The sequence below is a fragment of the Macaca mulatta genome, chromosome 20 (genome assembly GCF_049350105.2).
Source record: "Macaca mulatta isolate MMU2019108-1 chromosome 20, T2T-MMU8v2.0, whole genome shotgun sequence".
Taxonomy (NCBI): domain Eukaryota; kingdom Metazoa; phylum Chordata; class Mammalia; order Primates; family Cercopithecidae; genus Macaca; species Macaca mulatta.
The window spans coordinates 77,459,639-77,483,190 of NC_133425.1; the positions used below are offsets into that span (position 1 = coordinate 77,459,639).

The 23,552-nt window shown below is 42.7% G+C and overlaps 1 protein-coding gene across 1 annotated transcript in view; it reads left to right on the forward strand.

Moving 5' to 3' along the window:
* Window positions 1-8,827, forward strand: part of HSD17B2 (hydroxysteroid 17-beta dehydrogenase 2) — a 64,013-nt gene extending 55,186 nt beyond the window's left edge. Inside the window, exons 4-5 of the mRNA XM_015126697.3 lie at window positions 1,334-1,471; window positions 8,376-8,827. Of these exons, the coding sequence (XP_014982183.2) occupies window positions 1,334-1,471; window positions 8,376-8,737 (500 nt within the window). The 3' untranslated portion in view covers window positions 8,738-8,827. The remainder of the gene's footprint in view (window positions 1-1,333; window positions 1,472-8,375) is intronic.
* Window positions 8,828-23,552: the final 14,725 nt, after the last annotated feature.

A 23,552-nucleotide genomic window follows, 5' to 3' on the forward strand; every position in this document is an offset into this window, starting at 1 on the left:
CATAGTCTAGGGCTGCTGTCACAAATCATCACAAATGGAGTGGCTTAAAACATCAGAAGTTTATCCTTTCGTAGTTCTGGAGGCCAGATGTCTAAACCAAGTGTTAGCAGGGCTGTGCTCCTTCTTGAGAGTCTGGGAAAGAATCTACCCTTGCCTATTTCAGCTACTGGTGGCCCTAGGTGTGCCTTGGCTTGTGCGACATAAGCCCAATCTCTGCTTCCATCTTCACATGGCCTTATCCTTTGTGTCTTCTCTTTTTCTGTCTCTGATAAGGACATGCATCATTAATGAGATTTAGGGCTCATCGTAATCCAGGATGGTCTTTTGTAGAGATCCTTGCCTCCATGACATCTGCAGAGACTCTTATTCCAAGTAGATCACTCCCTTTACTGGCTTCCTTTGATCTTGCCTTCCATTACTTCCTTACAGCTGGTCCAGTGACAAACTCAGTTTAAGGCTCAATTTCACCAGCTTCTGAGCTAAATATGATTTAGGTGGGATACAGAGCATCTGCTCTAGCCCTAGAATAAGTCCTTTCCCACACCCTCTTACAGAGATGCCCCACCATTCCCCATGATGTACATTATTCCTCATTGCAACAAGTATTGAGCCCAATCGGTTAAATTATAGGTGTTGTAGTGGGTTGAATAGCGGACCCTCCTCCCCTGAAAAAGATATGTTTACCAGGAACCTCAGGGTCAGGCTAGAAGATCAGGGCCTGGTCAGTAGATGCTCTTCATCTTACCTAAATTCCTTTTTTTTTTTTTTGAGACGGAGTTTCACTCTGTCACCAGACTGGAGTGCAGTAGCGTGATCCCAGCTCACTGTAACCTCTGCCCCCTGGGATCCAAGTGATTCTTATGTCTCAGTCTCGTGAGTAGCTGGGATTACAGGTATGCATCACCACGCCCGGCAAATTTTTGTGTTTTTAGTAGAGACGGAGCTCCACCATGTTGGCCGGGTTGATCTCGAACTCCTGACCTCAGGGAATCCACCCACCTCGGCTTCCCACACTGCTGGGATTACAGGCATGAGCCACTGCAGCCAGCCCTAAATTACATTTTGCTTAGGAGTTGGGCAAGATTGAGACTTCAACTTGATTTGTCATCGTACCAGCTGCAATAGGGGAGCCAAGGAGGGCAGAAGCAAATGAAGCTACTCTGCGGGAATGATCAAGAACACTGCTCACCTGAGCTTAGGGCCCTTGTCTGCCTTTGTCTGCCCAAGTCACTGATACCAGTTCCTGGCATACAGTAGATGCCGATTAAATATTTATTGGATGAACAAATGAACATATCTAACTTTACTTCTTTTTCTCCCATTGTTCCCATAGGAGGGGCCCCAATGGCAAAGCTGGCATCTTACGGCTCATCAAAGGCGGCTGTGACCATGTTCTCATCAGTTATGAGAATCGAGCTTTCCAAGTGGGGAATTAAAGTTGTTTCCATCCAACCTGGAGGCTTCCGAACAAGTAGGTTTCTGAGCCCAAGAACCTGTGATGTTCATCCATCCTGGAAGGAACCCTGAAGGTCCTCTTGGTCTGACAGAGCACACATTGAACCCCTCAGTGTTGTCAAAGATGAGCACAGCCAGACATCAGTTAAAGTGGTGAAAACAGGTTTGATTCAGTAACTGCTGACTGTAGGGGAAAGAGCTAAGCTCCATTTTGATTTGTGCGAAGGTGTTTTAAACATTTTAAAAGGAGAATGAGGGAGAGGGGAAAGTGGGGCTCAGTAAGTCAGATTAGTGAAAAAGTACAAGGGTCCCTCAGTGTCCATGCAGAGGGGCCAGCTTGGCAATAAAAGAAGTCCAGATTCTGTCTTCCCACAGAGACTGAGAAACAGAGGTCTGATCCTTCTGCATGATTCAATTCCAAAGGAATGGCTCTCAGATCCTGGAGAGAAATGCTTCTGCATTGCAAGAGCTATATATTTACAATTTAAAGTTCTTTTTTTAGTAAGTATTTCAGGAAAGGGAAGTCAGGGACCTCTCAGGGATGTGTTGGCTAGAACAAATAGTAAAATTTTCTGGCAAGACTGAGCCTTCTTAGGCAGGCATTTTAGTGAGGGGCTGCTGTCATCCAAGGGACAGGGCCTTACACTGTTAGAAACCATGCTGGAGTTTGGTTAAGTCTCTTAGTGCAAGGGGTTGGGATGGGGTTGTCATGCATACAGAGTTCTCCAGCTCTCAGGGTCCAGCAGGACTTGGGATGGGTGGGCCTCTTCTAAGTGTCAGGCTCTCCATGTATGGCTTCACCCCTGCTTCCTTTCACAAAGTAAATGCTTTGGCTCATAAGTCATCAGCAAGCAGAGGCCGCACTGGGTTAGAACCCTGGTCCCCTGGTGCCTGCTCTGATCAGGTCCTTTCTAGGACACACACTCCCTCCCTCGATGGTAGAGTTGTATTTGGTCTTTGGGAATGCAGCTCAAAAATGGTCCCTAACTGACTCTCACCAATTTTGATTATTTTCATTGCCCCATCTAAACCTGTTTAACAATATATAATCCATCAATTTCATACCAGATTTCTTTATTTAGCTTGAGCGCTTATTTTCATCTAAAAGTTTGAGCAGATACCCGGAGTAACATTTATTAGTCTTTTGTTTCCATTGGCCAAGAAGGTTTCCTTCCCCAGCTTCTTTATATTTCAGAAACAATATTTTTCTCCTTCCCTCTAAAGAATATGATCCACCTCCCCTCCACTCCAAGCAGAGATGGTCATTCTCTCCACTCCCCTCCCTGCATATCTGAACTCTGGGCAGAGGCAGCTTACCCCAAGGCTCAGTCTTTAGTTACGGGCCATCAAACATTTCATTGATGATTCAAGTGAAGATATAAAAAGTATGTCTAATAAAAGACCACAGACTAGAAGGTATTGCTAAATGCACTAAAGAACAAACACTAAAGGTTTGAATGTTATCTCAAATCCAAAAGATAAAATCTACACAGAAACATTGAAATTTTGGCTTGAAACACTTGGTAGCTGAGAACCTCCTAAGGTTGTAGAGGGGCTACAAGACTCAAGAGACAGGGACAGAGACCCAGAGAAAGGGAAATGGGTCACCAGGATGAGAGGCAGGGCTGGAGCGATAAAAATGCAGAGAAGATGAAGTCTTGAGAGGCGTTTCCCACTTGGGGACTCCCTGGGTGGGGAGGAGAATTGAGGAGAGGTGATAGAGAAGAGATATGGGTCAGAGGTGAAGCCAAATGTGCTGGTTGAACTGAGAGACTGGGTTACAGAGAGAGGAAAGCCGGTTGACAGCTGGTGGAAGAGGGAAATGGTGAATTTGATTTTGAATCTGGCAGGAGGATTGAGGGTTTGGTGACCTAGCCCAAAGAGAATTCCAACACACAGATGTAAAATTCCATTTAGACGAGAGAGCAATCCTGCAGTTAAGTTATGATTTTGGAGATTTAATATAATTGCTATGTATAATAGTTCTGGAGAGCTGTTCTTACCAGGCACTGGGATACCCACTTACCATACATTCTTTACTGATGTTGATCTTATTTTTTAAAATTGAGAAATACATAAACAGAAAAAAGCATTATACACACATGGTTCAACAAATTATTATAAACACTCTTGTACTTAACACCCAGATAAAAAAAAATAAAACATTACCAACACCCAGAAGCCCCTACATGATCCTCTACCATCACAGCCCTCTCCAACTACCCAATAGGTAATCGCCTCTTACTTTTTGTAATGATCATTGATTGCTTTTCTTTGTAGAGTTATATCCATCCCAATCAATAGCATTTGACTTTAACTGCTTTTGCGCTTTGAATGGAATCAATATGTATGTATCCTTTTGTGTCTGGCTTCCTTCACTAAACATTCTCATTTGACAATTTATCTCCACTGTGTGTAGCTGTAGTCCACTCATTTCATTGCTGTGTAGTATTCTGTGAATATGCCACGATTTTCTACTGTTGATGGCATGTTTGTGTCCCTTCTAGTTTGAACAAGTATGAACCAATGCAGCTATGAACTTTCTGGTACATGTACTTTGTTTTTTTGTGTGCTTGAATTTTCCTATGACACATGCTCCAGAGTGAAGTTGTTACCGGAAAGGGTTCCTGATCCAGATCCCAAGAGAGGGTTTTTGGATCTTGCATGAGAAAGAATTTGGGGTGAGTTCATAGAGTAAAGTGAAAGCAGTTTATCAAGAAAGTAAAGGAATAAAAGAATGCCTATTTCTTAGGTATAGCAGCAGCATTGACTGCTTAACTGAGTATACTTATAGTTATTTCTTGATTATATTCTAGACAAGGGGTGAATTATTCATGTGTTTTCTGGGAAAGTGGGAGGGATGACCAGGAACTGTGGGTTCCTCCCCCTTTTAGACCATGCAGAGCAACTTCTGGACATTGCCATGGCATTTATAAACTGTCATGGTGCTGGTGGGCGTGTCTTTTAGCATGGTAATGCATTATAAGTAGCATATAATGAGCAGTGAGGATGACCAGAGGTCACTTTTGTCACCATCTTGATTTTGGTGGGTTTTGGTTGGCTGCTTTACCACATCCTGTTTTATCAGCAGGGTTATTATGACTTGTATCTTGTGATACCAATCCTGCCAACCTCCTATCGAATCCTGTGATTAAGAATGCCTAACCTCCAGGGAATGCAGCCCAGCGGGTCTCATTCTCATCTTACCCAGCCCCTATTCCAGATGGAGTTACTCTGGTTCAAATGCCTCTGAAAGAATGACTAGATCATAGTTTTCCTGGCTTCAGCTTTACTGAATCATACCAACCTGCTTTCTAAAATATTGCTCCAATTTATACCTCCACCCTTTCTATGTATACTCCAATCATCACAACTTTGAGGAGCAGGTTTCGTTGACATTATTCTCCTGGTGATGGTGCTGAGCTGGGGTGGATAACATGCCCTAGGGTGGGGATCTGGTACCCCACGTACATCGTGATGGTGGGAAATTTGAGATCAGATCCCGAGATGCAGTGCCTGGGTTCTTCCTTTTATATCAGGCTGCCCCCAGTTTAAAGCTATTTGATGAGCTCTCTGAAGGCAAGAAGCCCAAGAGCAGAAGGCAGAGAACTCATGTTTGGAGAATGACACTTCATACTTATACTTATTTGAAGGTGGGGGCAAGAAAAGGAATCTTTAGGGACACAGACAAGGAGCTTCTGAAGACATTCTAAGAGACATTCCAGATTTTTTTTGTGCCCTGAAATAAGATAGCTAAATCATACTGCATGCTAGATTAGCAGATTTTAAGTGCTTTATGTGCATTATCTCCCTTAATCCTCACCTATGAAGTAGGCGTCATAATATCCCCATCCTGCAGTGAGAAAATGGAGACTCAGAGAAGTTAAGGAAGTTCCAAAGCCATAGAGCTGATGGGAGGCAGAGATGGGATTTTGATACAGGTCATATCAGTAACTTCATTGTGTGTAGCACCAAAGTAGCATGGGATGGATGGGTAGGGCGAGTGTGTCAAAAGTGGGAGATGATGATGGACTGATGGCAAAAGACTGATGGCTTTGTCACTCACAAAGAGAGCTTTGGGGACTCTGGATAGGGTACCCACAAGAGTGGCCAGAAAGTCCATGAGGTGTTTAAAGAAGGAGGAGGCGGAAAGCAAAAGGAATCCCCAGCCTATGAAGACAGGGACAGGGAGAGGTAGCAGGAGGAATACTAGCTCACGAAAACATATTTTTCAGGACCTAAAAGCCTCCAGAGTAATTGTCAGGATAATCATTTCTTTAAGCACAGTGTGTGCCTTCCTGAAAAGAAAGGAGCAATTGAAACTTCGTTTGCATTTCCATGAGTATAATTGGATTTTACTGGCCCACATTTCCAAGTAAGCACCCCTCCTTCTCCGCAGTCCTGACATCCAGGAGTCACCCAAGCTAGCAAGGGCTCATCCCTACAGCTATCTGAGCAACCAAGCACTTTGCAGGAGCGAGTGAGGGAGACTGCAACCTTTTTGGAAAGTAATCTGGCAGTAGCTATTAAAATTCAAAATGAATGTGCCTTTGACCAGGCTGTACTTTGAGGATTCTTGCCTATAGAAGTAAAGCCAACGTACAAACGAATAGGTTGTGAAAGTCTATTTACTGCGGCAGCGCTTGCAATGCTGAAACCTATAGCAACAACTGGAAGGTCGTTGGATAGGGATGTGGTTGGCTAAAAGCTGTTCAATGGGAAATTCTCTTGCTCTGGTTTAATCTATAGACATTGATGAGAAGGGAGGTCTGTGATTTATTACTAAGTCAAAACAAATTCATGGAAAATATAAATACTATAGTATGACCCTTTTTGTTATTGTTATTTCTTGGTTTAAAAAAATAAATCAAATTCTTCTATGTGTATGTGTGTTTGTATGGACAAGGAAGGAATGTAGAAGGGCACACAAAAGTGTTAGTTATCATAGAGGAGATTAATTTTTAAAATACGCACATCTCCTTATTATTCACTTTATATAATGAGGAGGCAGAGCTGCTACATTTTAAAGTAAATAAATTATTTAATTTTATATAATAAGCAGGTATTGCCTTTATTTAAAATATATATTTATACTTAATTGTATGTAATTTGTATATTAAAATTAAAATATATGTGTAAATTATATTAAAATTACATTTCATATATTTTTAAAAACATCAATGAAAAGCATATCTATTAAATAGATTAAATTTTTAAAATCCCATATTTTATTTATTTATTTATTTAGAGACGGAGTCTCATTCTGTCACCCAGGCTGGAGTGCAGTGGTGTGATCTTAGCTCACTGTAACCTCTGCCTCCTGGATTCAAGCAATTCTCCCTGCTTCAGCCTCCCAAGTAGCTGGGATTCCAGGTACCCACCACCATACCCAGCTAATTTTTGTATTTTTTAGTAGAGACAGGGTTTCACCGTGTTGGCTAGGCTGGTCTTGAACTCCTGACCTCAGGTGATCCACCTACCTGCGCCTCCCAAAATGCTGGGATTGCAGGCATGAGCCACCGTGCCCAGCCTAAAATCCTGCATTTAATTTTAAATATGAAGGTAGACATTACTTCTATATTAAAAAAATTATATGTGTATATGTTTATATGAGTGTATATATACTATATTATATACAGTATATATTATATTGTAGACATTACATGATATATTATACATGTAATAGTCACCAAAAGACATGAGTGTTTGTGGCAGCAGCATTTGTAAAGGCCCAGTTGAAAACAAGCACAGCGTCCATCACAGTATAGCGGCTAAATAATTCATGGCATTTTGATGCAATGGAATACTATGCTGAAAGGAGAATCAACACACATAACATAATGTTGAATAAAGAAGCTGATGCTAAACAATGAGTACTATTCATATGATTCAATTTATATAATGTTCAAAACCAGCCAAAATGAATCTATCCTGTTTATCAGGAAAATGGTTACTGAGAAGTGGGCTGAGAGGAGAGACTTTCAAGGCTGGTCCTGTTCTGTTTTTTTTTTTCCCCCTTTTTCTTTTCTTAAAATTGGAGTGTAGCTCTGTTGCCCAGGCTGGAGTGCAGTGGTGCAGTCATATAATGGCTCACTGCATCCTCCAACTTGTAGGCTCAAGGGTCCTCCTGCCTCAGTCTCTCGAATAGCTGGGACTACAGGTGAGCACCATTGTGCCCAGCTAAATTTCTGTGTATGTGTCCATGTCTATGTATACGTGTGTGTGTGTGTGTGTGTGTATGTGTATATATATATGTATTAGAGATGGGATCTCGCTGTTGCCCAGGCTGATCTTGAACTACTAGGCTCAAGTGATTCCCCTTCCTGGGCCTCCCAAAGTGCTGAGATTACAGATATGAGTCACTGTGCCCAGCCCTGTTCTGTTCTTGATCTGTTTGCTGGTCACATGGGCTACCAGTTTGGAAAAATCCAAACATGTGTGCACTTTTCTGTATGTAGGTTTAGAAGTGATAATAAATGCCATTATAAAGCACACATTTTAAAAGGCATTTGCAGGCCAGGCATGGTGGCTCACACTTGAAATTCCGGCACTTTGAGAGACCGAGGTGGGCAGATCACTTGAGGTCAGGAGTTCAAGACTAGCCTGGCCAACATGGCGAAACCCCATCTCTACTAAAAATGCAAAAATTAGCTGGGCATGGTGGTGGATGCCTGTAATCCCAGCTACTCGGGAGGCTGAGGCAGAAGAATAGCTTCAACTCTGGAGGCAGAGGTTGCAGTGGGTTGAGATCACACCACTGCACTCCAGCCTAAGTGATACAGCAAGACTCTGTCTCACAAAAATAAATAAATAAATAAATGGCATTTGCAAAGGCCCATCCTTCCCAACAGAGACGAGCGCCTGCTCCCTGACTTCTTTGGCTTTCCCAGGATCTGACTCTTCCTTTCCTTTCGCCCCAGGTATCGCAGGCACGAGTGACAAGTGGGAAAAGCTGGAGAAGGACATTCTGGACCACCTACCCGCTGAGGTTCAGGAAGACTACGGCCAGGACTACATCTTATCGCAGAAGAATTTCCTCCTATTCATCAACTCGGGGGCCAGCACAGACTTCTCTCCGGTGCTGCGGGACATCCAGCATGCTATCTCGGCGAAGAGCCCCTTTGCCTATTACACGCCAGGGAAAGCCGCTTACTTGTGGCTCTGTCTTGCTTTCTATTTGCCTATTGGCATATATAATTACTTTGCTGAAAGAAATTTTGGCAAAGACGAGCCCATGCCCAGAGCTCTAAGCATGCCTAACTATAAGAGGAAGGCCACCTAGGCAATGGAAGACTTCAAAGAAGTGGGAATGTCATAGTCTTGAAATGAAAAGGAAACTGGGTTTCTCATTAAAGTTGTTTCCTACTCTTCATTCTCTGTGAAATTCATTGATTGAATAGTACTTTGTAATGAGAAGGCTGCAGAGTAGCAACAGCCTCATGGAGAATGTTAATAGAGCTCCTACTATGCACCAGATACATTGCAGATATTCTTTCATCTAGTTCACATCAGAGAATTGAGGTGGGTATCTTTGCCCCTACTTAATATAATCGGAGAGATTTCTTGTCACATGCTAGCAAAAGGCAGGGCCAGAATTCAAATCCTGGGTTGAACTCCACTGCCTGCCAAGAGAAGAAGAAGAGAAAGAGAGAGATGAGGAGAAAGAGAGAGGGAAGGGAAGGAGGAGGCAGAAATGGCAAGGGCAACAGTCTAATGGATCCTCCAAGTCTTCCTCACTGTGCATTGATATTCTGTAACTACTACACCCAAGGTATTGGATTCACGGTAAATCATCAGGGCTTCGTTCTCTTCCTTCCTCTTTTTTTCCTCTACGAGGAGCTCTGGAGACAATAGGATAAGGTCTCCCATCTCAAACAGAACCCAGGAGACCTCTTGGCAGATCTAGGGAATGTGGCTGACTGGTTTAGGGCCCATAGTAACCATCACTGTTACTCTGTTACCCCCATCTGAGCATACTGGGATGGACAAGTCAATACCATTACCTGGAAGAGCTTAGTGGAAGGGAGCAATGTCAGATAATTATAGAGGTATGGCCAAAGTCAATTGGGTGTGGCAAAAGGGGAGGAGCTGGTGGGCAGAGGGTGCACAAAGGGAACCAGAATACCTTGCTCATTGCAAACCTCTCTGTTCCATTTCCTTTCTAGAATGTGGAGACTCTTTTTCTGTTTTCCTTGGCGATTTCATGAGAGTATATACCATGACACTGCTCTGCAATTTTCTCTCAGAGAAAATAATAAATAGCCATATAGCAAGATAAATACTTATAAAATACTTACACGATATGTTTTTAATGGCTAGTCATAGTGACAGCCTAGTGGCTCTCCACCATTCTTTCAGAGCAGAATGGAAAGAAAAAAAAATCCGTCTAAATGTTGATTTCCCTAATAGGCACTTTCTGGGGATAAGTGTTGTTGAAGCCAACACTTCTATTTGCATGCTTCTAGCACTGTTGAGAGAACAAGTGATTTGTTTAGCTTATAGTCCAAAGTTTGGAAGAGCACTGGGGATGGCGTGCTTCCCTGAAAGCCAACAGTCCTCAAAGAGTGATCCCTGGACCTGAATCATTAGCATCACCTGAGACTATTAGAAATGCAGATTCTCAGGAGCCACCCCAATTCTATATTATATTCCTATGGCTGCTATAACAAATTACCACGTATGTAGCAGCTTAATACAGCATAAAGGCATGACCTTACAGTTTTGGAGCTCAGAATTCTGAAATGGGTCTTACATCTTTTACTATTTCTGATGGTGTCTACGGTTCAACATTTTTTATTGCCACAGGCTTCCACGGACTCCACGTCATTATCAGATCAACATTCCTCATTATCTGCCTTATCCGCCAATTATTACATCACTTTACATCCAACCACCATTTCGGCTTTGAAGCCGCTGCCTGATATTGACACTTTGTAGATGTAGTCTGATTGTTTCTATATATTTCTATCTACTGATGAGGATCCTATTCTTTTAGTATAATCAGTACAGTTGACTTCCAATCAACTAGTTTCGATAACATTCGAAAAATAATAATTAACCTGTTACTAGCCTTAGCAACTAACACCCTACTAGCCCTATTCCCTCCATGAAGTAGGTGCTATTCTCATCACAATTTTTAGATAACACAACAGACTTAGAAAGTTAACTTGTCCAAAGTCACACACCTAGGACATAGTGGAGTTGAGCAAAATTTTTCATCTGAACTTGTTCATCTTCAATTTTTTAAAAGTAGCAATATGCAGTGGTTAAAATCAAGTGTTCAGCAGACCTGTGTTCATTCTGGAGACTCCAGGGAAGACTCCATCTGTTGCCTTTTCCAGCATCCAAAGGCCTGCATTCCTTTGCTTATGGCAGCACCACTCCAATGTCCTCTTCCATTGTCACATCTTTTCTGATAGACTCTCCTGCCTTCTGCTCATAAGGCCCTCCTGATTATATTGGGCCTACCCAGATAGTCCAGCGGAATCTCCCAAAGTCAAGATCTTCAATTTAATCACAACTGCAAAGTCCTTTTTGCCACGTAAGATAACGTATTCACAGGCTTTGAGGATTCGTGCAACATTATCATTGTTAAGAACTGTATTAGTCCATTTTTGCACTGCTATAAAGAAATACCTGAGACCAGGTAACTTATAAAGAAAAGAGGTTTCATTGGCTCACAGTTCCACAGGCTGTACAGGAAGCATGGATAGGAAGGCCTCAGGAAACATACAATTATGGCAGAAGGTGAAGGAGAAGCAGGCACATCTTCACATGGCCAGAGCAGGAGGAAGAGAGAGTGGCGGGGAGGTACTACACACTTTTAAACAACCAGATTTCACAATAACTCTCTCACTATCACTAGAACAGCACCAAAGGGGACATCCACCCCCATAATCCAATCACCTTCCCCCAGGCCGCACCTCCAACATTGGAGATTACAATTTGACATAAAATTTGGGTGGGGACACAGGCCCCAATCATATCAAAGACCATTGTCCTACTGACCACAGCTACTGAATCAGAAACAGGGTTGGAGCCAGCAACCTGTGTTGCAAGGAGCTCTCCAGGTGATGCATACCCCCATTTGAGAACCACTCCTCCAAGTCGTGGAGTGAGCAGGCTGCGGGGTATGTGCTCAGGCTACAGAAGAAGTGGGGAAGACTCTTTGAAGACAGTGAGAGACATCAAGAGAGCTGAGATGACAGCGTGGGATTTATTCTCTTCTGCAGCTTCCCAAGGGTTGAAAACTCTGTGAGCCATCAGGAGAAGGTGCTGAATAGACACCCCCATGGGTCTGAGAATCCCAGATCAGAGAAGCTCATATTGGGTTCCCTGAAGAAGGGCTTCCACATGATTTTGGGGTTACCTGGGAGCAAAATAAACCACAAGATGTTCTATTTAGCCAGAGAAAGATTGACAACCTCTCATGCCACCCCCACTGTCAGAGTCCATTTGGGCTGCTGTAAAAAAATACCACAGACAGGACAGCTTCTACACAACAGAGAGTTATTTCTCACCGTTCTCAGGGAGTCCAAGATCAAGATGCTGGCAGATTTGGTGTCTGGTAAGGGCCTGCTTCCTGGTTCATAGACTTTCATCTTCTTGTATCCTCAGATGGTGAAACAGGTGAAGGATCTCTCTGGGATCTCTTTGATAAGGGCACTAATCCCATTCATGAAGGCAGAACCTCCCAAAGGGCCCACCTCTTAAGGGGATTAGTATTTATTTATTTATTTATTACACTTTAACTTCTAGGGTACATGTGCACAACGTGCAGGTTTGTTACATACGTCTACATGTGCCATGTTGGTGTGCTGCACCCATTAACTCGTCATTTACATTAGGTATATCTCCTAATGCTATCCCTTCCCCCTCCCCCGACCCCATGACAGGCCCTGGTGTGTGATGTTCCCCTTCCTGTATCCAAGTGTTCTCGTTGTTAAATTCCCACCTGTGAGTGAGAACATGCGGTGTTTGGTTTTCTGTTCTTGTGATAGTTTGCTGAGAATGATGGTTTCCAGCTTTATCCACGTCCCTACAAAGGACATGAACTCATCCTTTTTAATGGCTGCATAGTATTCCATGGTGTATATGTGCCACATTTTCTTAATCCAGTCTATCATTGATGGACATTTGGGTTGGTTCCAAGTCTTTGCTATTGTGAATAGTGCCGGTTGTTGGGACACAAACATTCAGACCTTAGCCTCCATCATGACTCCTTTGGCTTTGAGTGGGAGTGAGGAGATCCGGGAAAAGCCAACTGGAGCTCCTCAGGAGAGTAGGGAGCAGAGCTTGGAAGAATCAGGGTGCTGGCATGTGGGTCGGGAAACACTGTAGCGGAGGCCACTGGGTGTGGGCAGCCTTGAGCCTGGGCCAAAGTGACGATGAGAAATCCCAACTGGAAGATAATACAAATGCTCTTTCCCCAATGCCAGAAGAATACACCAGTCCCTACAGATCTAGATCCTGAGGAAAAGAGCAAGGAAAACAGAAGGAGGAGGGAAGAGAATCTTGAATTTAGCTTCAAATGTATCTGTTTTAAAGCAGAAGAGACAAGGTTGCCTGAATGCACTAATAAAGGTTCAAATATATTTCACTTTAGAGCAATACATACAGTTTCTCAGAAAACAAAAGAGACAAGTGTTACATACAAAATACCTTGATGCGTTGACCATGTCTACACAGTAATTGATGTCCCTGATTTACTGTAAGAAACCAGTAAGAGCCAAGGGCAGAGTGAAGCCCTCCACACATCCACAATTCACTGTATTCCTGGGGGAAGGCATGATGAAACAGTGGTTCAACAACAGGACTCCTGGCTGAAAGAATTTCCCCTTTCCTAGTCCTGCTGTCTTGCTCAAGGGTAGGATACAAAGTGCCTTTACTACCTGGCTATACAGCATCACCCGCAAAACCCACCCACCCTCTTTTTCTCTTCCCTTTCTCTGTTTTCCCAGTGCTGCCAGCAGGAAAATGGACCATCCTCACAGCAGACCCAGGATAAGTCAGGAAAAGCATCCAGTGAAAATATGATTTCTTTTATTACACAGGGAGTCGATAAAAGGCCTACAAACAAATTCTATTATATTATTGGAATAGAACATTAAATTTCATCAGTTTCATTATACTAGTGATAAAGACCATGTTCTGGAATGCCATTCTGGATGTCTGGATGGTGTAATTCAGAGAAAGAGAAATTCCATGCAAAAGGCTCTGATGGGGTGGTTGTAACTTCTGCCCAGTAAAAGTCTCTAGTCCAACCTACATACAATGCTCCATGCAGGGGTTTAGGACTCCTGAACACACCCGCTGTAGTGGGGCTCAAAATAAACTGTTTCTCTACTGATTGGTCTTGTAGGCCCATATCTCCCTCTGAGGCCTCCAAGATCATTGGTGGACATGGCAGAACTAGATGGGTGTTTCTGAGTCCCAGTACAATACCCAGCTCAGAATTCCACATCAAGAAATAGAAACAAAAGGAAGAGAGAAACTGGGGACAGATGTGAAGGCTCAAGATAGGGAGACCTCAATAGGTTTGTAGGGTAAATTTGCTTACTCTCTTGCCTGCCCTGCCTTCTTTCTTTTTGGGATCTCGGTGACACTGTCATTCAAGGGATCCCCACCCCCACTACCACAGGGTGTAACCCGGGTTGACCTACCAACCTCTATCCTTGGCTCCAGTGATTAGTTCATGGTGGGCACATGACCTGGGAAGGGCCAATCAAAGATTTTTGGTGGGAAGATTATTAATGGGCACTGGGAGAAATGAACAGCTGCTGAACTGTACTTTCTATGGTAACAACAGAAGCTTCTAGAGCCCACCGAGGAGAGAGTCTGTTAGAGAATGAAGACAGGATAGAGGAAAATGGAGCAGAACCATGAAGAAAAACTCAGGTCTAATGACATAGTTTGAGCGCCTTGATGTAGTCATACCTGCAGACCTACCCTTTGGATTGATTTGCAAATTGTGTGAACCAATACATTTTCTTTGAACTATTTCAAGATGAACTTCTATTTTTTGGCAACAAAATTAATTTCTGACAAATATACACTCTCGAAATAGATTTAGTGAAGAATGGGGAATAAAAGAATGCTTAACAGAGAAAATGGGCAATATTTCAATGTCCTAGGGGAGAAAGAAAGTGATGAGAGTAAACATGAAAAGAGAGAAAGTGCTTAGGGTGGGTGATATTACCATTTAGTGGCCCTCTCCCACAGAAAAGCAACTTTTCTGTTAAAATTTATTTTGGAATCTCATCCTTAAAGTCTATGAGCACAGTCCCTCTGGAACAAGATAAAACAAAATCCTTACTGAGCCTCGACGTGGAAATCAAAGATTTTAGCTGACCACTGGCAACCCTAGATTACTGGAGTTATGCTTAACTAGGATAACAGTATAATGTACATTGTGTCTAGCACAGTAAGACAGTAAAACTTATTTACCATATTGCAAACTATAGAGATGACTAAAGTGAGACTCCCAACCTACCATGGGAATCAGGAAGATCAACAAGTAAACTCAAAGCATTTGTTGTAAATTATTTGTTCCTCTCAGGTAATTCCATCTGTGTGAAGATGTTCTCCCACCAGGTAATTTCCCAGAGAATTTTATTATAGAGAGATTTTTGTTTAGCTGTATTTTCTGTTCTTTCTCCTATTTTGATTACAGGTAATGACTCATTGCTGGACACATCACGCCTCTCTTTGGCATTGCCCTGCGCTCTCTCTCCTGACAGTCAGAGGCGAACTAATTCCACATAGAGAAGGTTCTAAATAGAAACATGTTGTTCTTTGGTCTGGGTAGGGTTTTTTGGTAAGGCTTAAACGCTCAGGCAAGAAATATTCATTGACGAACAAAAAGCACACACTTCCATGTTGAATATCGAAGATGAGTTGCAAAATAGGTCTGAAAATTATATGACAGCTAGGCCAGTACCTGCCACTGCTATTGTAATGCTGGATATTTTGGAGGGGGTGTGGCTGTGCAGCATCCACTTAGTTTCCTACTTGGGGGTCACTGCCCAGATGTGAGATCTTGATGGGAGGCAGCGATTTTCTTCCAACCATAGAAGGCACAAGGCCTACATCATGCCTCTGCCAGCATTTTAGCTCCAGGACTTGGATGTAAGAACAAACATATGACCCTCTTAGGGAATGGAATGTCAACATGAAGGGTGAGGCTGACAGTCTCCCACAAATGGAAGGTGTGTCTCACATTTCTTGGTCCTTTATAGACATTTGTCTGCCCCCAATCCAACATTTTAAGCCGAGTCCTCCAAGCTTGCCTTGATTGTGTGAATCATATTTTGATTGTGTGAATTCAAAAATACTCTCCTTTTGGTAAAAGACGGTCAGAATTCAGTTTACGTTACTTGCAAGCACAACATTCTAATTCATACCAGCATCATCATTATCATCATCGTCATCACCACAGTGTTTTCAAAGGCTTATGGCTAACACTCAGGCCCACATCTTCATGTGTCCTCAGGATGAATGACTCCAAGAAGAACTCACTCTCTAAAAGGCCTTACATGTGAGAACGATGGGATGTGCACTTCCCCTTGTGCATCGTTCTAGGTTCCTGTCCCTCCCCTCTCTCTGGCTAGGACTCTGCCCTACCTGCTGGGATGAAGTGGGATAGGGCGATGTGCAAACAACTTGTGGGAACACAAGGTGGCTCTCCTTATTTTCAGGTCAAAGAACTGCTCACTCTTCCCCAAGCCGCCAGCATAGCAGATGCATTTTGGTTTTGTTTTTGTGGTTTGAATCCTGGTTAATATTGCTCCAAATGTCACATACTTGGTGGCAGATCAACAAGGCAGTTTGTCATGGGCATTTTGGAGTCACCTGGTGTTATGGTCTGAATGTGCACCCCCTAAATCCATGTGTCAAAATCTCAGCCTCAGTGGGATGATATTTGGAGGTGGGGCCTTTGGGAGGTGATTTGGGGCCTTTGGGAGGTGATTAGGTTGTGAGGATGCAGTCCTTGTGATGAGGTTAGTGCTGTCACAAGAGGAGACAAGGGAGAGCTTGCTTTTCTCCCTTCACCGTGTGAGGACACGACAAGAAGACGGCCGTCTGCAAACCAAGAAGTGGGCGCTCAACACACTCCGGGTCTGCCAGCACCTTGATCTCAGACTTCCAAGCTCCAGAACTGTAAGAAATAAATGTTTGTCATTCAAACCACTCGGTCTATGGTAATTTATTACAGAAGCGCAAACTGAATAAGACACAAAGACTTGGGTTCAAATCTTAGGCTTGCTGTTCAACAGCTGGGTGACCTTAAGAAAGCTGCTCAACTTCTCTGCATCTTAAGGTTTCTTTTTTGCTTTTTACTCTGAACACAGGGGCAGTGGTAATGATTGTCTCACAAAATGCTTGTGAGGATTAACTATGATGATAATGCAAAGGGTTCAGCTAGTGCCTGGCATTTAATAAGGGCTCCATGAATGTGGTAGTAATAGTCACACTTTTCTTCCTTGTATCTGAATGAAGACGAGGCCAAGAGGTCACTTTGGAGTGTCCTTTCTAGCTTGAGTCCAGATAGTGAGAAGGTCAACATGACTCTGAATCTGTACCCAGGACTTCAGGAACAGCCTACTCCAAATGGGGCCTCTCACTGTTGATTGGCTAATGCTTCTCCCTCCCACTAGGTCACAGGAGAATCTTTTATTAGGTTGGTGCAAAAGTGATTGTGGTTTTAGCCATGACATTTTTTTTTTTAAATGGCCAAAACCACAATTACTTTTTCAAAAACCTAATATGAACAAATTATGGGCTTACACCTCCTATTCCTCCTGATAAAAATTCCTACTGCCTGTTTTTTTTGTTTGTTTGTTTTTTTGTTTTTTTTTTTAAGGTAACAATCATCATGATGACTTTCTACATGCCAGGGACTCTGTTGAGCAATTTCACAGTCATACCCCCTTATCCACAGGGGATATGTTCCAAGACCCCCAGTGAATGCCTGAAACAGGGGTAGTACAGACCTATATATACTTTTTCAAGTTTGAGGTGCAACAGCAAAACTAGCATGAGTTTCTTTTGCCTTCTTCACCATTTCACAAACAGAAGATTTGTTCTTACTGTAGCTTTTAGCAACCTCGGTGTACCATTTTTTTCTTTCCTTATTAAGTTGAGAACTTTCACTTTTTTTTTTTTTTTTTACATGAAGGAAGCACTTTACAGCTTCTCTGTGGCATGTCCGAATTGCCAGCAGCACTACTCTTGCATGTTGGGGCCATTATTAATAAAATAAGGGTTGTTTGAACACAAGCTCTGCAATACAGCAAGTGTTGATCTGATCACTGAGATGCCTCCTAAGTGACTAATGGGTGGGGAGGGTCAGCAGGGTGAAAGCACTAGACAGAGGGATGAATCCCCCCTATGCAGGGCAGGGTGGAAGGGAGCAGGATGGAGTGAGATTTTATTACGCTCCTCAGAACAGAGTGAAATTTAAAACTTATAAATTGTTTACTTCTGGAATGTTCCATCAATATTTTCAGACCCTGGTAGTCCTCAGGTACCTGAAACCACAGAAAGTGAAACTGTGAATAATGGGGGCAACTTGTACTTGGATATACCAATCCAATCCTTACAACGAGTCCATGAAGTAGGTGCTATTCTCATCACAATTTTTAGATAACACAACAGACTTAGAACGTTAACTTGTCCAAAGTCAGACACCTAGGATATAGTGGAGTTGAGCAAAATTTTTAATCTGAACTTGTTCAATTCCAATTTTTAAAAAGTAGCAATTATGCAGTGGTTAATTTCTTTTTGAAGTCAGCTTCCTGGGTTCAAGTCACAGTTCTGCCACTGATGAGCTATGAGATCTTGGGGATCTTACTTGATTTTTTCCTAGTGCCTTAGAACTGTCATTTGTAAAGTGGAGAGGAAAATGATGATGATGACAATTTTTTTCTTTTTTTTTGAGATGGAGTCTTGCTCTGTCACCCAGGCTGCAGTGCAGTGGCATGATCTCGGCTCACTGCAGTCTTCTCCTCCCAGGTTCAAGCGATTCTCCCACCTCAGCCTCCTGAGTAGCTGGGATTACAGGTGCCTGCCACCACTCCTGGCTAATTTTGGTATTTTTAATAGAGATGGAGTTTCACCGTGTTGGCCAGGGTGGTCTCGAACTCCTGACCTCAAGGGATCTGCCCACCTTGGCCTCCCAAAGTGCTGGGTTTACAGGTATGAGCCACCTCACCCGGCCAAGAGGATGATGATTAATAGTAGCTGTCTAATGGAGCCGTTACAATATTAAATAAGTTAACCTGTATTAAGTACTTAGAACTTACTTGGCTCTAGAAGGCACACAATAAGTTGTTATTCACATAGCTAATTATAGGGTGCTATAGTAATGATAGGAGAAAAACTAAAACATGAGCGCAAAGCATTAGGAAAGATGCTGCAACGCGGAGAAGGCTTTGGACTATGTAAAGTTTTATTTAAGCTTACTTCTTTGAGCTGGCTTGAAGCAATACATCATTTCCTTATACAATGGTGGTAGGGTTTCATCAGGTCACTAAATGATTTTGAAAGGCAACATGATCTTTCTGATTGGTACACAACTGGGTGGTCCAAGCAGGCACTGATCATGCATGTGCATTTCATTCTACAGGGTTGGCTCCCTGGCATGGAGGGCCTGGGATGGGGTACACAGTGCAAGCCTGTGTTGGCCACATCCTCAGACCCCTCTCCTCCACCAGACCCCAGGCCAGGAAGGGAAAACTCATGATTTTCATGCTACCTCCCTCCTCTTTCCACAGGGTCAAGAAATAATTTTCAGAAAACGTTAAAATCTCATACAAATATACAATGAGCATACATCAAAGTTTTATTTAACTCACTAATGAGATAAATAATCTCAGAGAGGATATGAGGGGAGATAAGAAGCTGGTATACAACATAGAGTGTCCTTTAAAAAATGGTGGTAGAATTAGATTGCTAAATTACATATAAAACTACATAACAGATTAAGGTTCCATGGAGCAATGTACTCATCATCTGGGGTTAGGCTCTATGCCGCTCAGAAATTATTTGCATCTCTATGGTATAAAAGTAACAGGCACTCCATTACCCTCAGCAAACTAAAAGGAACAGATAACCAAACACTACATGTTTTCACTTATGAGTGGGAGCTGAACAATGAGAACACATGGACACAGGGAGGTAACAACACACATTGGGGCCTGTCGGGAGGCAGGGTTGGGGGAGGGAGAGGAATAGGAAAAAGAGTTAATGCATGCTGGGCTTAATACCTAGGTGATGGGTTGATAGGTGCAGCAAACCACCATGGCACATGTTTACCTATGTAACAAACCTGCACATCCTGCACATGTATCCTGGAACTTAAAAATAAAAATTAAAAAACATTGAAAAGTAATTGGCACTCTATTCGTTTTCTCCAATTTAATATCTACCTTTACTGAACTGGGACAATATACAAGTTGTACAGCAAACAAAGTCACATTTCCTCAAAAAGTCAGGTTGTCCTTACGTGGGCTTTTAGACAATGTTCTGGCATTGTTTACATGATACTAAAAACACGTATTTTTTGTCTTGGTTCCAAATTTTGGTTGATTTTTTTGTAACAATTACCAGGGCAGAGATTGCTAAGCGACCAGGAAACTCTTTTCCACTAAGGCTAGATATGGCCTCAGACTCTCAGCATTGTGCAGCACAGAGCCACCCCCAGTTGATGACAATTTGTGTGAGAAAGGAAACTGATTTGCCATCCAACTCTTGATGACAACAGGGCGTTGGTTTAGATGTTCCAGACAGCTTCTTCCATGGCTGGCTGAGGCTATTTCCGATGACTCGGTCAGAGCTCCAACTTAGCCATCAGGAAAGACCAAGAGAAGCATCAGTTCTCATTGAAGAGCGGCGAAAGGTCAAAGGAAGCTCTCTCTTTCCTATCCTAGATGGAAGTTCACCTTCTCTTTCTAAGTCAGGATTTCATATATAAACTGCATGATTTCAGAGCCTTTTATCTCATATGCTGATGGGTTATTTTAATTAAGGTGTAAGCGTTGATGTTAAATGGGTGAGGAGCTTGGAGGCTGTATCAGTCATGGTGTTAATAAAAACATACCCGAGACTGAGTAATTTATAAAGTAAAAAGGGTTAATGAACTCACAGTTCCACATGGCTGGAGAGGCCTCACAGTCATGGCAGAAGATGAAGGAAGAGCAAAGGGACGTCTTACATGGCGACAGGCAAGAAGAGAGAATGAAATCCAAGCAAAAAGGGAAACCCCTGATAAAACCATCAGATCTCATAAAGCTTATTCACTACCATGAGAACAGTATGAGGGAAACTACCACTATGACTCAATTATGCCCCACTGGGTCCTTCCCACAACATGTGGGAATTATGGGAGCTAAAATTCAAGATGAGATTTGGGTGGGGACACAGACAAACCATATCAGGAGATGCCAGATTTATTCTTAGTTACATTGGGTGCTGCTAGTGACCTTGTAGAGATGTATGGTCCGTTCACCCAGTAAATGGGACTGTTATTCAAGAAAAATGGGGAGATTAGGACTCAGGAGGCGAGGAAATAATCCTCCATTCATTCCAAGGCATCCCTTGGCAACTACTATGTGCCAAGTTTTACTGAAATCTATTGGGAAGTGTCAGAAAGTCTTTCCTCCTGAGAAGGATCATGACACCTCCTGGTGCTACGTGTAACAAATTTCCTAAGTCAGGAAATTTCTTAAATTTCCAAAGTCTGTGTGCCCCTTCCAATAAAGGCATGTTCATCTGCAGGAAGGTAGAAGACATAAGTGGTGTGTAAATGCCTTTTGTTGAGGTGTTATTTCTTATAATAATGCAATGCTGAAATTGTCAAATTTTCCTGTTTGAAAATTACTGTCAGCATTTATATGTTTTTGAAAAATTGGAGAAAAGATGCCTCATTAGTGTTTCAAATAAAGTAAAAGCACACTAATTCAGTGTCATCATGAATCTTTTCTTCCTAACCTGAATGAAATGATAAAAGGGACAGAACATTCTCCCTCTCAGGACAGCTGTGAATGGGTGGTTGAAGAAACGCACAAGAAAAGTGCAAGGAGGCAGAGCCAGTAACACCTGGCACCATAATTGCTGTGAAGTAAAAGGAGAGTGCAACATCCTGACCTATCTCTATATCATTGTGTCCTGTGACTTCTGCTTCATTGTAATTGAGAGTGAGATTCCTGGCTTGGTGAGAGATGGGAGACAGCCCCACTTTGGTAAATCATAAAGCAGCAGCACTGGGTGAGAAGCTGAAGAAGGTCAGAGTGGGTTCAGAACAGAGACAACACCACTTTCCTTCCCCAAACTCACTTTGTAGTGAACAGTAATACACTTTCCTCAAACTCCTGAGGGTTAATGTCCACCACGACAGTGAAAACAAGTGAGTGTTCACAAGAGAAACATCCCAAGACTGAAGGTAAAAAGATTTTTAAAAAGATATACCATGCTAAAACTAATTTTTTAAAAAGTTGGTGTAGCTAGACTCATACCAGCCAAAATAGACGCTAAGGGATGAAGCATTTCATAACTTCACTATTTCATATGTGATACATCCCACCTACTGGAGCAGGAGCTCCACTGTTTCTGCCCTGTGACTCCTGGCTGCTCGGCCTTCTCTGATCTGATCTGGGACACAAAGGCCAAACCAAATCCTAGTGGTCCCCTCTGCTCACTTGGCCCACACTGTTATATAAAAGAAGGGATTCTGCTTCAACCCCAAGCATTTATATACATTTCAAAAAAAGAAAAACCTAATTCAAGTTCATATCTGTAATCCCACCACTTTGGGAGGCCGAGGTGGGTGGATCACTTGAGGCCAGGAGTTTGAGGCCAGTCTGACGAACATGGCGAAACCCCGTCTCTACTAAAAATACTAAAATTAGCTGGGTGTGGTGGCAGGCGCCTGTAATCCCAGCTACATGGGAGGCTGAGGCAGGAGAATTGCTTGAACTCAGGAGGTGGATGTTGCAGTGAGCCGAGACTGTGCCACTGAACTCCAGCCTGGGCGACAGAGCAAGACTCCATCTCAAATAAATAAATAAATAAATAAATAAATAAATAAATAAATACATGTCAGGATGGTAGTTACTTTGGGTGGAGGGGACTCTTCACTAGAAGCAGACATGAGGGGGCCTCAGGAAGGCTGGCTACGTTCTGTTTTTGTTTTAAGTACAGACATTGGTTACACAAGCGCCCTCGCTTTGTGAAAATTCATTGAGGCTTACACTATGATTTGTGCTTCAATAAAAAGTTTATGAAGGAGGGAATCATTGAGCATAGAATTTCATGGAATTTAAAACTTCCAGGTCTCTGTGCTGACATGATAGTAATATTATAAGGTCTCTGTCTCCAATGGAGATTTTGACTTAGTTCTCTATTATAAACAAGTGCTGAGTTCAGATAACACCAACGCCCTCGGGTATGGCCAGCCAGTAACGTGGGTACTCCTAAATTATAAAGACTTCTCAGACACTGGGGTTGGGAATGGGGAAGGGAAGAGAGAAGGGTGTACATGGTTGTGTGAATACAGAAAAGGAACGCCTCAAACTACAACTGTGTTTCCATCTTTGGAAGATTGCCTTAACTACTTCTAATACCATTTACAGGGCGCAGCCATGTGCTGCCTGCAAAGCTCTGTGCTCAGTAGTCCCATGGGCTGCTCTGGGAGGTAGGCAGTGTCTTCCAAAAAGTTATTGACCATTTTACATTCTTCTTTATTTTTGTACTAAGTCAACCAAATCTAGGGTATATTTTATACACTTTACAGCATATGTCATTCAGCACCAGCCACATTTGAAGTGCCTCATGGCTACATGCAGCTGATGGTTACTTTATAATCCCTGAGAGTACTCTATAATCCCTGATTATAATGCCATAATCCCTGAGAGTAAAGGACTGCATCTCACACCAAGAGAACCAAGTGTGCTCAGACCCATGCTGACATGCCCCGGACTGGTTGCTGAAAGCATCCACGCACGGCTGCTGGATCCCTCACTATGTGAAAGCGCCTTCTTTCCAGAGTTGCATGGATGAAGTGATACTGGAAAGGCTCTGTGCACTGTAGACAATTGTCA